Genomic DNA, 17,343 nt, shown 5'->3' on the forward strand with positions numbered 1-17,343 from the left:
ATGTTCTATATATATATATAACATATTATATAAAACCCTTTTCTCCTAAAAGGACTTGTTTTTTTTTTTTTAATGGTGTTTTTCAATAAGCAAACTGCTTTAATGTTTTAAGTTAAATTTGTCAGTTTTTTTCTTTTATGGTTCATCTTTTTTTTTGCCTTAAGAAATCTGCCTATCTCAAGGTCATAAAGATTTTCTCTTATCTTCTTTTAAAAATGTTTGTCGTACATTAAGGTTAATGATCCACTCTGACTTAATTCTTTGTGTATGCAGTGAGGTAAAGGTCATGTTTACTTTTTCCATATAGATATCCACCTATTCCAAAACCATTTATTAAAAAAAAAAAAATACTATCCTGCTTAGTGTTTTTGTAAACAGCAACAACAACAAAAATCAACTGATGTTTTCAATGTGAGTCTATTTCTAGATTCTTATTCCTGCCCATTGACCTCTATGTCTATATCTATTACTTCTTTGACTTATAGATTTTTTAGGAATATGTTTTTCAATTTCCACATATATGAGATTTGCAGTATTTCTTCCTATTCTTTACTTCTAACTTAATTCTTCTGTGGTCTAAGAACAGCCTCTAAATGGTTTCAATCCTTTCAGGTCCACTGAGACCTGTTTTATGGCTCAGCACAGGGTCTATTCTCCATGTGTGTTTACAAAGCAAGTATTTTATTCTGTAATTTTGAGGAGTGTTCAACAGTTGTCAATTAGGTCAAGTTGACCGACAGTGTTCAAATATTTTATACATGCTTGCTGATAATCTATTTGCTTGGTTCTAACAATTACTAGAACGAAGTATTGAAATCTCCACCTATAATTTTTATCTACTGTCCCTTTCTATTCTATTAGTTTTGCCTTCATGTATTTTGAAGCAATTCATTTTTTTTATTATCAGACAACATATAAAATGACAAATAAAGCAGCAATCTTTCTTTCATATGTAAGATCTTTACAGTTAAGATATACAGCAATTTCCAAACTGAAAAGATAGCAAGCACGAAATTACCAAGTATTTAATCTAAATATATTAAATTATAAAAAGCACTGTAAAATTCCAAGAAATTACTCTTCTATATCTAGATAGCATATTTTTCTTAAAAAAAAAGTACAGCTGTGGACATATGCAATTTAACTTCACTCTCCTCTCAATTCTCTATTCCAAATAAGCTTTATTTGTAAACATATTTTTGTCTAGTGTCAACATAAAACAGTTGTTTCCTATATTAAAATAGTTCATATCTTACTGGTTTCATGTTTCAACTGTTAAAAATGATCAACTTTAGGAAAAAATGTGAAAAATATAAGCAATTTTTTTTAAATCGAGGATAACACGAGGTTCTTAAAATGCATTTTTCACTAGAAGCACAACTATTATGAGTCAAATTCAACACTGCAAACACCAAAGTAATTCTACAAAATGATAATAGCCAAAAAATAATATTACTAAGGGTACAAAAGACATAAAGCATGACTGAAAAATAGCTTACTCCAATAACCCCCCTCATTATTTTAGAGAAGGAAGAATTACCTTCTCAAGCTGTTTTAAAAGCTCCATAGCCTATATAAGATAAATATATAATATATAAGATAAATACTATCAACAAATTACAAAATGATCTAACCTATGTTTATATCATAATAACTATAAAGATACTGACTTTTTCACGCTCCACAGTGCCTTTTCGATCACTAAGCCTTGGTCTTGGCTCTCCTCAACTCTACACCTTTGCCCCCGTCATTGTGTTGGTACAGCTTTCTTGTTGTTCATTTGCTCAGTCGTGTCTGATTCTTTGCAACCCCATGGACTACAGCACACGAGGCTGTATATTTTGTGTGAGATATGATCCAATCACTTTATAGGTACTTGCTCATTTGTATGCATGACTACCTCTAAAATTAACATGTAAAGGTTTCAGTTTTTTAAATGCACCTTAAATGATTCAGTTAATGATTATAAATAAAATATCCATTGCCATTTGACTTCATTCTGCTAAAGGGGAGAACATGGAGAGAAAGAGCCTTTGATCCAGGTGTCCCTCAGACTGAGTTATTTCATTACCCATGGTGTAACACAACTTCTGAAATTCAGTTCAAGGTGCCCTTATCAACTGACCAGTCTGTTTCCACAATGCCAAGGCTATGAGCCAACTGCCTAAGTAACAACAGATTCCTTTTAAATAAAAATATGGTTCTGGTATCCCATTAAAAGGTCTCCCAGGTGGCTCAGTGGTAAAGAACCCGCCAGCCAATGAAGAAGACATAGGAGACATGAGACTCGGGTTCAGTCCCTGGGTCAGGAAGATCCCCTGGAGGAGGGCATGGCAACCCACTCCAGTATTCTTGCCTGGAGAATCCCAGGGACAGAGGAGCCTGGCAGGCTAGAGACCACAGCGTCACACAGAGTCAGACAAGACTGGAGAGACTTAGCAGGCACGTATGTATCCCATTAAAAGCAAGTTAAGAATTCTTAATCTAAAGCTGAATTTGAATCTGTGATGTTAAGATGATGCTAAATCCCGTGGACAGCAAAGAGATAAACCAGTCAACCCTAAAGGAAATCAACCCTGAATATGCATTGGAAAGACTGATGCTGAAACTGAAGCGCCAATCCTTTGGCCATCTGAGTCGAAGAGCCGACCCATTAGAAAAGACCCTGATGCTGGGAAAGACTGAAGGCAGAAGAAGGGGACAACAGAGGACGAGATGGTTAGATGGCATCATTGACTCAATGGAAATGAGTCTGAGCAAGCTCGGGAGATGGTGAAGGACAGGGAAGCCTCGTGTGCTGTAGTCCCTGGGGTTGCAAAGAATCAGACACGACTGAGCAAATGAACAACAAGAAAGCTGTACCAACACAATGAATGGAGGCAAAGGTGTAGAGCTGAAGAGAGCCAAGACCAAGGCTTAGTGATCGAAAAGGCACTGCGGAGCGTGAAAAAGTCAGTCACCTTACAATCACCAATGATTCAACACTTCTCCTGTTAATCAGGTCAGCATTATTCCCATTTCAGAGACAAAGAGGCTGGCAGGGGTGCTGAGTGACTTGCTCAGCACTCAGCCCAATGACAAGCACTGCCTTGCGAGCAGGTCCGAATCCCACTCCTGGCTTCTATCAGCAATCACCCCTGTCCCCAGACACTTCTGAGACAAAGAAACACCTGCAAGGATCTTTATATCAGAGACCAAGCTCACAGTTATTATGCAACACAAAAGCACGGTTCCTGAAAATAGGATAGACAAATTATTCTCACACATCTTTAAAATATTTTCTACCAAAACTATCAAGAGATCCTTCAAATCTAACAGCTACAGGAACTATTTTTAATAAAAACAAAACCAACCAATATGAGTCTAGTTTCATTTCTGTTATGAGGGCACTGCTCCCCACTCCCAGCCCTAGTGCTCTATTACTACCACAGTTTCTATATTTTTTAAAATTCAGATTTAATCTTACTGACATGCCAGTTACGAGTTAAAAAAAAAAAAGTGAAACATACATGAACATATTCAGTGGGAGTAGGAAACAAGACAGTGTAAAGGGAAAGAAGACAAAGAATCATAATCCAGTATTATTTTTTGGTAATAACCTCAGTCTTTTATGCCAAAGTGGCACATCCAGAATTCTAAAGCAAGGATAACCTAGCAGACGTGCTTGTGGAGGTATGTCCTCTGGGAAGGCATTCTCGCTGAGGTCATGGTTTCCATCCTGGTACACACCAGTTAACTCTGTTCTGTTTTACAGCCAGACAGTACAAGGCAAACATCTTTCAGAAGTCTGTACATACACACCACTGCTGCTGCTGCTGCTAAGTCGCTTCAGTCATGTCCGCAAGACACCACTAGATTTAAGTTATAAAATATATCCTTTATCTGGGTCTCCATAACTTAAATTGACTATTTTCATGGGGTGGGGGAGGGGATTCAAAGCATAGTTCTGTGGACATGGAGCAACAACAGCAACTGAATAAACCATAACCAGACATGAAATGCTTAAAAATGTTTTGTTTTGTTCTTTAGAACTCGTCTTAAAACAGATTCTTACTACAGGATCTACGGGTTGGCTTTAGTATAGGCAAAACAGGCATGTATGTTCATTTTTAGAGTAAGAAGGTACATGGCTAAAATTAGATCCCTAAAGGGGTCCAGATACAAAAGAAAGCTACGAACAAGTGTATGTAATTATCTTGGTGGGGGGGAACCCTGTAAACTATTGGACAGGGTTCGATTTTATTACCGTACGTGATTTTTAGCCAAAAATTTTTTTTAGAGATTCGATTCCAAATACTCTGGATTATAATCATCCAAAACTACACGCATTCTTTGCACATATATTATCTGTGGTAAATATTACATCTTCAGGCTTCTTTCTTCCACCTAAAAAATTGTTCTCAGAGAATGAAAATACATTTTAAATACCAAAGTTAAGCAAAATTGGAAAGTGAAATTCTTTCTAAGCATAAAATGTATGAATGCACTTCAAGACCAAACTCGAATGACCTTTATACCGCACAGTCTCCATCACATGCACTGCCTCCTTTAACACAAGCAGAGCAACCGGCTCCCCGGAGCTGACTAAACGCATGGATATGGCTAAACCCAAAGATTTTCTGATCATAAAGAAATATTTCTCATCTTGTTTAACTCATGCCTTCTCTTGTTAAAAAAAAAAAACAACTCTTAAACCTCCTGTAATGTGATCTGAAATTCTGAATAAATTACCAAATACTAAAACCAAATCAAAACTATGATGATTTTGCTCTTGAAAAACTTACTTTGCACATCAGTCCCATGGTATAAACATGATGAGCTTAGTGTCAGCTTGCTAGGCACCAGCTTCAAGAGGAGTGTGTGAGAGGTCACTTCATCGAGTCTACTATGTAGTAGCTTTGTTCTGAAGTGACACATGTTCCCTGGGGATTCTCACTGGGGTTGAAGGAAGAAAGATGCACATGCCTTTCCCCAAGAGATTAATGGATGTGTAGGGCTCTACCACAGTGGCAGTACCTTCACTTCACTTTCAGAACTTTCTCCCAGTACTTGCAGTTAAAAATAGTTCAGGCCATGTTGGCCTGGGTTATTTTTATCAGGAAAATAGGGACTAGAAATAGCATAGTAAGTATAGAAAGGAGAGTTGACCACAATAGGATGAAAACGCTCATAGACTTTCAAAAAGTCTTACTGTAGTAAGATGACGTGGAAAGAGGGGCAGCAGAGGAGAGAGGTGCAGGTTGAGGGCAGTTCACTGAATGTTAACATGTGAATAATAAATAACAAGAACAACGAAAGGTTTTCTGTCTTGCGTAAGACAGAACAGTATAAGACAGTTCCTTGTCCTTAGAACTTTCTGGAGAAAATACTTCAGGAATAAAAGATACATAAAGTTTTTGAGAAAAGCGAGATCAGTGGAGGATCAGAGTTGAGGGAGGTACGGGGAGGGGGAATGGGACTTAAGCTAGACGCAAAGGGATGTGGGCGATCTGAACTGTGGGAGCATAAACCAGTCAGAGAGCCCACAGATGTACTGAGAGGAGCGAGAAGGGAAGCAGAAAGGCGGAAAACAGCTGCCTGCACCGATGTATCAGGCATTATTTTTTATATTTTATGGTCATTCTCCCTCAATTTTCTACAGGGACTTTACTTCCAACAGCAGGTTTAAATGAAGATGTTCTGTTCCTAATTTTATTCTGAAGTTTAATCTAAATCTAGGCTGCAGTCCATGGGGTCGCTAAGAGTCGGACACGACTGAGTGACTTCACTTTCACCTTTCACTTTCATGCACTGGAGGGGGAAATGGCAACCCACTCCAGTGTTCTTGCCTGGAGAATCCCAGGGACGAGGGAGCCTGGTGGGCTGCCGTCTATGGGTTCACACGGAGTCGGACACGACTGAAGTGACTTAGCAGCAGCAGCAGCAGCAGCATGCTTGTCTCTCACGCTGAACCATCCAATTTTCTCCAGTGTTTCCCTAAATTTCAGAATCTGTGTAATTTTTTTCACGTGGATTTATATCTACAAGCCATCTTGAGTGAGCACAGCGCTATGTGGACAGCACCAGAAGCGCCTCAAGACATCCTGCAGGGATCCCACAGCAGCCCCAGGGCGGGCACGTGGAGCACAGGAGCCAAGCCGCCAGAAAGCCTCCGGAAAGGGGAGGCGTTGCGGGGAGGTCAGCAGCGGGAGCAGTGAGCACCGCCAGCTTGAAGGAATGTGGAGAAGTAGAGCATGGAACTTTTTTCTTCTGGCTTTGGCTGCGAAAAAAGTGTCAACAATTTCTGCTCTAAATGGAAGGTTAAAAAGTGGGGCAAGAGGAGAAATGCAGGAGAGTCAGAGCAAGATAAAATAGTAATTATTTCCTTCCAATTGCTCAAGCTAAAACCTGGAGGCTTCCTCAGCTCCTTCCTTTCTCTCATTCCTCCATCTAATCCGTCAATAAATCTCACTGACTCTGCTTTCAAAATATCTGCAGGTCTGCAGCTACTGCTCTAACGAAAGCCTCCTAGAGCCAAGGCTGCTGCGAGCACCTCCTCCCCGCTTCTCCTGCCTCCACGCTTGCTCCCTCCTGTGTACTCTCTCACACAGCAGCCACCAAGGTCTTCCAGAAAAACCCTCCAGCGGCCTCCCAGAGCACCCAGCACAGAACCCAGGGCTCTCGCCGTGGCTTCAAGTCGAAATGCTCCATGAAATGACCGTTTCCCAGCCCCTTCTTCACTGCCCACCTCTATCATGCTCTCTCCCTCTCTCCCTCCACTGTGACCGCAGTGACCTTCTCCTCACTGTTTTCTGAACAAACCAAGCATGTTCCACGTCAGGGTCACAGTTCTGGCGATTTAATACTTTTACTTGGAATGCTCTCCCACGTTTCCCTAGAACCCAGGCCCCTTCACCTCATTCAAGTCTTCTGTAACCAATCCTATGTAAAAGAATACCCGCCTTGATCATCACTCGGTCCTTATCCAGTTCAATTTCTTGTCTTAATATTTACCATCTAACATACCATGTACTTACTTACACGTCTCTTTATTAACTCCCTCTCCCCAACCCACACCTCAAGGGGAATTCACGCTCCGTGAGCATAGGGGCGTTTCTGTTCCCGCTGTTCAGGCACTCCTAGCTCGGAGGATAGCACCTGTACACAGAAAGCACTCATTTCATATTATCTGGTGAATCAACAAACAAATGAAAAGATTACCAAGACGGGACTCAGAGCATATGACAACGAGGAGCCATGAGTACATGTATTTTGCTTTGGAAAAGAAACTGGATTGGGGACACTAAATAAAGAAAATGAAAAATCCAAACCTAAGAAAATTTTATAGTGATTTCTATGAGCAAACAGACAGAAGGTACAGATACTATCCAAGCTCTTCAGAAATAAAACTGTGGTTAAGAATCGACCTGCCAGTGCAGGGGACACGGGTCCAATCCCTGATCTGGTAAGATCGCACATGCTGCAGACCAACGAGGCCTCTGCACCGCACCTCACCACCACGGTGAGAAGCCCGTGCACCGCAGCCCAGAGGAGCCCCTGCTCATCACAGCTGGAGAAAGCCCGGGCGCAAAAACGAAGACCCAGCACAGCCAGAAAGAAATAGGTACATTTTTAAAAAAGAAATAAAAACTGTGACTTGGTTCTGAAAAAGTGTGATAACTGAAACACAAAACATTCCAATAAAGACCGCAGAACAATTCAGTCAGGATTAAGAAATATGGTATCAAACAAACCATTGTATGGGAAGACGTTGGTTAATCATTTGTCAGTTTTTTTTTTTAATTGTTTCTTCATTTTGTTTTTCAGAACGGAAAGTTTTTAGCTGGAACAGAAAGAGTCAAGCAAGCTACGAATATGGTTCAATATGATCTGAAGGCCATCCTGTAGTCACAATGTTTCCAGTGCAGAAACAAGGGCAAAGTGGAAAGGGAGGTAGAATATAAACGCAGCATTAAAATGCATCTATGAAACACTGTCCAGGAATGTGTGCAAATGAAAGGCAGACTCAAACAGTGGGTGTTGCTTTAAAAGCCTAAAGAGAAAAATTAAATAAAAACAACTAAGCTGATAACATCAATCCAAGGGCATACTGGGAAGGCTGAGGCTTCAGAAAACATGCTAGAAGATGAACAAAGACAGATTTCATGCCTGATAGAGGAAAAAGGGGAAAGGAAAGCAGAGAATGAACACATAAATCAGAAACACAGAGCAGGAAGACAGTTCCAACTAGGGAAGTAAGAGACAGTAGGCCTGCTTCAGGGAAAATGGCTTTCACAGCAGAGCCAAAAAAAAAGAGGTGAACAAAGAACACCTAGGGTAGTCAGGGAGGAATTAGAGAGAGGAGGAAAATTCTAACTAGACTATCAGATAAGCCAAACAAACCGCAGAGTGATGGGAATAAAAGGGAGAAGGAAGTCATAAATGTTCAAGCACAGCCTCAAAAACGGCACAAAACACGCCAAAATTAGTTAAGTGGGAAGAGTTAACTTTTATAGGAGATGCGGCATCAAGCTGCAGATACAAGAATGAAGTCAGTCAAAAGTCAGTCAGTTTTGTCACTCACCAGCCCTCTGACCTTGAACAAGTCACTTAACCTCTCTGGGGCTCATTTCCTCTCTTTAAAAAAAAGTGTGTGAGTGTGTGTGAGTGTGTGAGTGTGTGTGAGTGTGTGAGTGTGTGTGTGTGTGTGTGTGTGTGTGTATAGGGGGAAGTAAAACATGGGTGATCATTCTAAGTCTTTTTTTCCTCCAGCTTTTTAAAGAGAGAAAGACAAGAAAAGCAAAGAACTCTTTTAAAGAAAGAAATCAGAAAAGGGGAAATTTTTTTAAATGAGAAAAGTTAACGAGTTTTGCACAGTGCTTTACAGTTAAAAAGTGCTTTTACACACATGATTATACACACTCCTCACAGGAAGCCTGAGAGACAGAAAAGGCAGAAAGATTAAGCAACTGGCTCAAGGACACAGAAACCCTGGCAGATCCAGGAGCCAACCCAGGTGTCACCGCAGCACAAAGTCCACTATGCTTCTGACTTGAGATGGCCTCCTCCTGTGTGACTAAGGTGTTTCAGGACATTTCTGAGGCTTATTAGATAGTAGAGAAGAGTTATACACATTTAAACAACAATCTGTTAATTTAAAATAAAACTCCTTTAGAATTAAAGAAACTACCCTATATGTAAACTAATTCACCATACAGAACGTATTTTCTACAGAGTTGAACCTGTCTGTCACAGCCTACTAAGACTATTCTTTCAGGGGCTTCCCTGGTGGCTCAGTGGTAAAGACTCTGCCTGCCAATGCAGGAGACATTGATCCCTGATCCAGGAGGAAGCCACAGGCCTCAGGGCAACTGAGCCCACGCACCACAGCTACGAAGTCTAAGCTCTAGAGCCAGGGAACCCCAACTACTGAGCCCACGCACTGCAGTCTTGTTTGGTTTTCTTCGCAGGATCTAAGAGGACTGACACCACATCTCTGTGGTAGTGATGATAAAGGATCAGGTCGGTCCTTTGCTCTAAAAGCCAGAATCAGCTAGAGCTGCCCAATTAACTGTGGGAATGGTGAAAAATCTCAGGAATACAATCTGCTACTTATTGGTCTTGTTTTATCACTCCCTAGAGTAAGCTTTAGACAAAATTAGAAAAATACGTATACGATCCTAGCAATTTTATTTTAACAGGCAAATGGTTTCCTTCAGAGTGGTTAGGAAGCTCGTACTGAACAGTTCCTCGTTTCCCCAGGACTTGCATTCCTCTGTATTATTCTTCCTCTACCCCACAAGTTAAAGGCACCTATGATTTCTTGCAGCCCATACAACGTTACTCTTCACAATCAGTAGGCCATGATTCCCTCCTCTTGGACACCACAGCAAGTCGTCTTGACGAAAGAAAGGGTGTGAAAAAGCATTAAAGTCCATTAATTAAAGAATTAAAGGGCAGCTTTAGGGCAGAAGGGAGGAAAATCCCAAAAAAGGACCAGAGAAAATGGAAACTGGAGCTCAGTGACTACAATCATGTTCCTGTTTTTCTCCTTCACGTTCCTGTCCTTTTTTCATCCTTCCCTTCCAGTTCCTCTTTTAAAGTAGCTGGACAAACAGAGGCCAGATAAGCATACTGGAAGCAGAAACTTGGGAGAAATTGGAAAAAATACCAAATGAGCCATAGCCAATTATAAATTATACATCATCTCATTAGCGGGCCCTGACATATACAAAGACCATACAGAACAGATAATGTAAATGAAGAACATCAAATCTTGGTCAGAAAACCTGAATTTAAGTCCGGGTATGCTGCAGTATTAGAAGGAAATGGCAACCCACCCCAGTACTCTTGCCTGGAGAATCCCATGGACAGAGGAGCCTGGCAGGCTACAGTCCAAGGCGTCATAAAGAGTCGGACATGACTGAGAGACTCACTCACACACACACGCTGCAGGATTACCAACAAGTGACCTAACTTTTCTAATCTATAAACAGGTATAATACACCAACAACCTAGATATTTTACAGAGCTGCTGTGAAAATCTGAGAAAAATACTGCATATTCAAGGCAAGTACCTTTCAGAGTCACCATAATGTTGTAAAGGACAATAAAACACTTAACTGAAGACCCTCTCTTGCAATCACATTGTTGTTATTCAGTCTGAATATATAGCACCCATATTATGCCTCTCCTAAGAGTTATACTGACTTCCCTGGTGGTCCAGTGGTTAAAAATCTGCCTGCCAACGCAGGGGATACAGGTTTGATCCCTGGTCTGGAAAGATTCCACATGCTATGGGGCAACTAAGCCCGTGGACCACAACTGCTAAAGCCCGTGCACCCGAGACCATACTCTGCAACAAGAGAATTCACAGTAATGAAAACTAGAGAGTAGCCTCCACTCGTCACAACCAGAGAAAGCCCGCAGAGCAATGAAGACTCAGCACAGCCAAAAATAATTTTTTTTTTTTAAAGAGAGAGAGATATACTGAAATAAGCATGATGAGGCAGATAAATTTAACTGGCTTTTTCAGTCACTAACTGAAACAAATACTGTATAGTCACCTAATACAACTGTTTATATAGTCCTAACATAAACTACAATTATTCACATACAAGACTAATGCTCTCAACAAAATATGTACAGCAAATTTTAGTTCCAATAGTGTGCTAAGCAATCTATATCTTCTCATTTAATATCCTCCCCATATTCAGGATGGTAGAAAAAGCACCAGGCTTGATGTCTGAATGACCTAAGTTTGAATCCCAGCTAGGTTATTGTAAGTGGTAGGTCTTCGCCAGCTAGGAGCTAAAACATCCTCAAACATAAAGTAAGAATAATACTACCCACTTCATAGGATTAAAATTACTGTGACCATGTCTGTATTGAGCCTAAGCTGGTAACAGCACACTGAGTTTGCTCATTATACGGTGGCTGGTAATTTGACTGCCTTCCCATTCCTGAAAGTACGCATCTTCAATTTCTTTTAGGAATGCTTAAAATCACACAATCAAACAAGATTACCAAAACCTCTCTCATCCAAGAAGTACAATGAAAGGGAGTCCCTGAGACTATTCATAGATCCTGAAACCGTGTCCCTAAAATTAAGGTAAGCAAGCCTAAGATCAAATCTCAAGAATTTAAAATCCATCGTTCCTTCACATGATCTGGGTAGTCAGGTGATTTAAAACCTCAATGGCCCTTCAGCCACAGGCACTCCCAGGAAGGGGGTGGCTATTTCCTAACAGCCTCCTATTAGGAGACACTTTTCTAAGAGCTGGGCTGACTGTTATTCCTTCCCTGAGAAGGACAGTTAAAAACAGGAAGATCGGAGAGAAGAGGATTTAGCTTAATTTGGAAAGCTAAATTAACTAAGAAAAGCAGATCAAGGAAGATTTAGGACACTATCTTTTTCATGACTTCACCTTAAGCTTGTGCCCCAACTACATACATACCTGGGTCAGTTTTGTACTGTTACATTGATACGCCTTCAAGCTTTTCCTGTTCTAGAGTTCACGGCTATATTCAGATTTGGTGCATAATAAAGTTGAAAAATATACATGCATATAAATGAAAATTTCATTAAAGACCAAAGTTGAGGTTTAATCAGGCCCTTGTTTCCTTCCAGCTTAAAGTTAAGTAAGCGTTCAACTTTTTTTTTTTTGAGACTGTATGATACTAAGACATGTGCCTTCATCCAACAACGAAGCAGCAGTTCATAAATTTGACTTTACATTGTATTTTCTCACCGGACTTTCATGTTTAGAACTTTCCCTATTGCCTGTGCCCAGCCTTGAGTCACACATAACGACTGCCAAAACCTACGGTGTGACACACACAAAAGAACTACTGGGAAGATTCAGTGTCCGTGTATAAACACCCACGTGTGATGGCCTCTGTAAACAGTCTCCTCAAACTCACAATATCGGACAGAGATGGATGGTGGAAGAAGGTGGAGTAGAGTGGCCTGGAGTGGAACTGGATACAAAGAAAAGACTAAGATCTGGGAAGTCAAACGGAAAGAGAGTATAAAGAAGGAAAGAGTTTATCATTTACCACACTGAGGAGGGAAGAGGGATTAGACCAGGTAGGAATCAAAGAATCTGTTAGGGAAAAATCTACAATAGTAAAGAGAAAACAAAGAGATTTCATCAAATTGAGACGTTAGAGTGAGCCCTCCCTCATGATCCAATTCCGTATTTTTTTCCAGAAAGCTAAACAGTTCTTTTTCAACAGAGGGATTATACTAACAAAAGCAAATAACGGAAACCTATGCTAAAAATGTAACCTACCTACACAGAGAGGTCTGAAAACGGAAATACTTCTTCTCCTGTTTAGTAGAGGGTTTCAAAGCAGTAGGGACAGGGAGATGGATGCGAGCTCTAAGAGGGGGAAGGGAGGAGCCAAGCACTTCCTAAATGCAAGGAGTCTTTGGCCTACATGCTTATTTCTAAATGTACCTTTTTGTGGTCAGCTGGCAGATTCTTAACTAAACACACAACCCTGGACTGGGTAAGCCAGAGTCTGATGAGTGGTTCAAAGAGCATGGGGGCTTGAAGAGCCGATGCAAACACCAGCCTGAGGTAGAACCCAGCACTTGCTCTGGGTTGCACTCCGATAATCCCCATCGCGCGGCTACAACTCCTGCGACGTTTGAAGCGACTAAAACAGTGTAATGGACGAGACAAAACAGCAGCGTTCAAGGGGAGCCTAAATTTAGCCAGAAGACCAGACAATTAGACAAAGTGCGTGAACCGGTAGTAGGTGGATGATATCCGTTTTCTCCACGGGCTGCTGCACAAGAAGGAAATCCCTTTTACACACACAAACCGCGTTCCTCGCCCCGCGCCCACCCCTAGCGCACACTTACTTTCGTCCGGCCATTGATTTTGTAGTTGCCCAGCTTCCCGTTACAGTGACGGATCAGGTCGTCCATGTTGTTCATAAGCAGCCCGATGGTTTCGCAGCCGGGCTCCTTGCCCTCGATCCAGGTGATCTTATCGCCTCGGATGTCCTTGGACGAGTCGCTCTTCTGGCTGACCAGCTGCCCGTCCGTGAACTTGCCGGTGTCGTGCAGGGCGCGCACCTCGTCGCCGATCTGCTGCCCGGTCTCCTTGCCCAGGAAGTCGTCCACCACGCAGATGCCGTGCTTGTTCATGCAGGGCACGATGTACTCCAGCGCCAGCTTCAGTGCCGGCAGCGGCTTGGTCTGCCCGTTGGGCCGCAGGCCGCCGCCGTGGCTCAGCCCCTCGCCCGGCGCGTTACTTGGCGGGTACAGGTTCGCCTTCTCATCGTACAGCAACCGGCCGGCCAGCGGCTCCTCCTTCGCGGGCTCCGCCTCGGCGGCCGCCGCTACCCTACCCTGACCACCCGGGGCCGCGCGGGGCGGGGACGCGGCGGCCGCGGGGTCGGCCGTGGGCTTGGCCTTCGCCTTCGCCTTGGCCGCGTCTCCGGAGGCCCGCGGGCCCGCGGCCTCGACGGCTCGATCCCGGCGCGGCGCCGCCTTCCTGGCCTCCCCGGCTCCGGCGGCCCGGGGCGGCGGCGCGGGGCCCGGCTGCTGCTGTTGGCCCGTTCCGGGGGCAGGAACGGTCTCGCCGACCTGGCACACAAGCTTGTGCTTCTTCCAGTCCTGGCGCTGGTGCTCCTTGCTGCAGTAGAAGGAGCTGCGGCAGCGGCTACAGCGCAGAAGGTTCTCCATCTTCCCGCACAGCTCGCAGTACTGCCGGTCTCGCTCGCTCGGGCTCGGCCCGCCGGGCCCGCCGCTGTCATTGGCCATGGCGGCGACGGCGGCGGCAGTGGAGGCGGCGGCCGAGCAGGAGGGGTGGCGGCCGGACGGCCTAGCCTGGGGCCGGGGAGCGGGCGGAGCGGCAGGGGCCGTCACTGCGCCCTGCGCCCGCCGCCCCTCGCCGCAGGAGACCGGCGCCCCGCGCCCTCGGCCCGGCCGCTTCCTCGTCCTTCGGTCGCGCGGCGCAGCGCCGGCCGCCGCCTCAGCGCCTCATCGCCGCCGCGGGCTGAGGGAGCGCGGCCTGCGCGGCGGACGGCGACCACCGCTCGGGCACGCGGGCCCGGCGCGCGAGACCCGCCGCCGCCTCAGCGTTCCGGGCGGCCGGGCCCGGCCCGCGGAGCAGCGCAGGGCGTGCGGGCGCCACTCGCTCGGCGCGCTCTGCACGTACACCACGGCCCCGCGCCGACCCGGGCGGGCGGGGGGCGGGGCAGGGCGAGGGGAGGGCCGAAGGGGCCGCCGCCGCGCGTTCGCGCCTGGGCCCGGGCGGCGCCGGGCCCGCCTCCGCGCTCCCGCACTCGGCCAGCCGGGCCTCAGAGCCGCCTCCGGCGCCCCCCACCGGCCCCGCCGACCCCGCCCCAAGCGGGCTGGGGACGCGGAGCGGCAGGCCCGCGAGCGGCGGAAGGGTGGGGGCCGCGCCGCCGCCGCAGGGCCCGCGCCCCGCACGGTGCCTACACCTGCTGGGCAGAGCGCGGCCGCGGAGTCGCCGCGGAGCTGGGCGGCCTTAACATGGCTGCTGTTTGTGTGGGACCAACTGGGTGTGTTCCAGGCGCGCTCCAGACTAGGTTGCAAGGTGGCTGTTGCCATCGTCGTGTTGGGTCGGAGGAAACGGAAATTCAGAGAAGTAAAGAAACTTGCCCAAGGTCACGCAGAACAGAAACTGAATCCAGGAATCGGATTCTGTAAGATTCCAAGGCTCCTTTTTCCTTGGTGTATTGTAAACAAGGTGTATTTCAAGCAGGCCTGGAATGGTTGAAAGCAAAAATGTGTGGTGTCAACCTGTGTGGTGTCAACCCAAGCCCCTGTGCCCATTTTGAGCCAAATTTAAAGGTACTGAAGTGTGAATTTTTTTTTTTAACCATTTTTAAGCCCTGTGAAATCTTGCCGAGTTTAAAACCTCATGAAAAAATGTTTGGCTCCTAGTTAATTATAATCAATGCTCACTTCAGTGTCCACATTCAGGCATTTAAGCTCAAACTGCGGCAACGACTCCAGAAACGTGGGTGGGGGCGGCGGCAGGAGGGGTGGCAAATAAGCGTTACTACATTTACGACTTCTTAAAAATATCTGTTATTAAAATATGTGCTATGCTGATGAATACAATTCTTTCTTTTCTAGAACATAAAAACCTTACCAGAAATAAGCCAAGGGTGTTTCTTTCTGCCTGCCATTTATTTTTAGAAGAAAAAGGGCTGTGATTTAGATTTTTACAGTCTTTTTTGAGCACATGCTAACGTGGGAAATGCTGTTAGACTTGTGTATCACTTGAATAGACTGCAGGTAACTTCAGCAGTCCTTGAGATTAACAACACGAGAGCTGAAATGTGTGAGGTTAAAAGCAGAAGACCATAAGGAATTATAATTCACTTTATAGAATAGTTTTAGAAAAACTGGTTTGAATCCAAAAACTCTGGATCAACTACACAGAACTTAAAACTGTCATTAAATTCTGCCATGTAAGTAAATAGTATATTGGGGATCCAATCTGGTGAAAGAGGACAGTAATTCCAATTAGCTTGACGTTTGGAATACTCAAATAAGTATTTTGTCCACAGCTTCAAATTCCAAACCAAACTAAAAATCCAACTCTGTAAAAAATCAAGACTTGGATCTATCTCAGATGTATATCCAACTTTCCCCAGAGCTTTATTAAATAAAGTGTCATTGTTTCATATATTACTAATTAGACTGTTTAACAGTATATTGGGCTTTCCTAGTGGCTCAGGTGGTACCCAGGTTCCATCCCTGGGTCAGGAGGAGCCCCTGGAGAAGGGAATGGCTACCCACTCTGTGTTCTTGCCTGGAGAATTCCGTGTACAGAGTAACCTGGCAGTGTACCAGGAGCATGCTGACTGTCAGACTGTCCAGTGTCACACCAGTGAAATAGCTACTCTACACACACTCAGGAGGTATATAGTTCAATGCAGGAGGCAGAAATGTAAGCAAATAATGACAACCTGGAGTTCAGAGTAAATGCCTTAAGAGAGAGATCTGGGTAGGGTGGGATGGGAAAAAAGAAAAAGGAATTGCTCAGACGGTAAAGACTCTGCCTGCAACATGGGAGACCTGGGTTCGATCCCTAGGTGGGAAAGATCCCCTGGAGGAGGGCATGTTAACCCACTCCAGTATTCTTGCCTGGAGAATCCCATGGACAGAGGAGCCTGGTGGGCTACAGTCCATGGGGTCGCAGAGTCGGAGATGACTGAGCAACTAAGCAGAGCCCTGCCCATTGCACTGATCAAGATTTCAAATAGATTAATTTAGCAAGTCTTAAAAATGGCTTTTAAAAGTTAGCTTTTAAAACATTTTGATGTACGTGAATTATAAAAATAAAAAGTAATTTCAATACAAGTGAAATCTATAACTTCTTTGACTTCCTTTTTCATAATAATAACTGATTCTTAACTATTACTAAGATACAGTTATTCTACAAAGACTTCGATTCTTCTAAATTTAATTTTTTGTAGATATTAGAAGTAGTCCAGCTATATCTTTGAAACTTCCTCTTTAGGTCTATGGCATTCAAAGAAGTGTATTTACATCTCTGTGCTTTTTTTTTTTTTTCATGTAATTCACTGATATCTACTTAATAGCTGTCCGTATCAAAACCTTTATTAGCTTTCATTGTGTTCCAGTTAAGTATACAAAATCACAAACTAACCATGTATGTTTAGTATGTATGTATGTTGGTAAACATGTATGTATGTTGATACTTAGTCAGAGGTGACACTCAACGTTTCCATGAGTAGAATGAATATAAAATGTTTCAAATATTTGCAAAGATCAGTGATTTCAGAGTTTTCACTTATTCAGGTTTAATCCTCTGTGAACTCATTCCAAATTAGTGAAGTTTCACCAAA

At 44.0% G+C, this 17,343-nt stretch overlaps 2 protein-coding genes across 4 annotated transcripts in view; one reads left to right on the forward strand and one right to left on the reverse strand.

Annotated features, from left to right (window-relative positions):
- The window catches only part of SPRTN (SprT-like N-terminal domain), a 65,345-nt gene extending 57,375 nt beyond the window's left edge, over window positions 1–7,970 (forward strand). For both annotated transcript variants that reach the window (XM_069572285.1, XM_069572283.1), the window contains exon 6: window positions 7,807–7,970. In XM_069572285.1, the coding sequence (XP_069428386.1) occupies window positions 7,807–7,868 (62 nt within the window). In that variant the 3' untranslated portion in view covers window positions 7,869–7,970. The remainder of the gene's footprint in view (window positions 1–7,806) is intronic.
- EGLN1 (egl-9 family hypoxia inducible factor 1) overlaps window positions 1–15,071 on the reverse strand; it is a 49,933-nt gene extending 34,862 nt beyond the window's left edge. The window contains exon 1 of one of the 2 annotated variants that reach the window (XM_069572287.1): window positions 13,352–15,071. In XM_069572287.1, coding sequence (XP_069428388.1) covers window positions 13,352–14,257 — 906 coding nt within the window. In that variant the 5' untranslated portion in view covers window positions 14,258–15,071. The remainder of the gene's footprint in view (window positions 1–13,351) is intronic. The other variant, XM_069572288.1, reaches the window with a different exon arrangement.
- Window positions 15,072–17,343: the final 2,272 nt, after the last annotated feature.

The sequence above is a fragment of the Ovis canadensis genome, chromosome 25 (genome assembly GCF_042477335.2).
Source record: "Ovis canadensis isolate MfBH-ARS-UI-01 breed Bighorn chromosome 25, ARS-UI_OviCan_v2, whole genome shotgun sequence".
In the NCBI taxonomy this organism is placed as follows: Eukaryota; Metazoa; Chordata; class Mammalia; order Artiodactyla; family Bovidae; genus Ovis; species Ovis canadensis.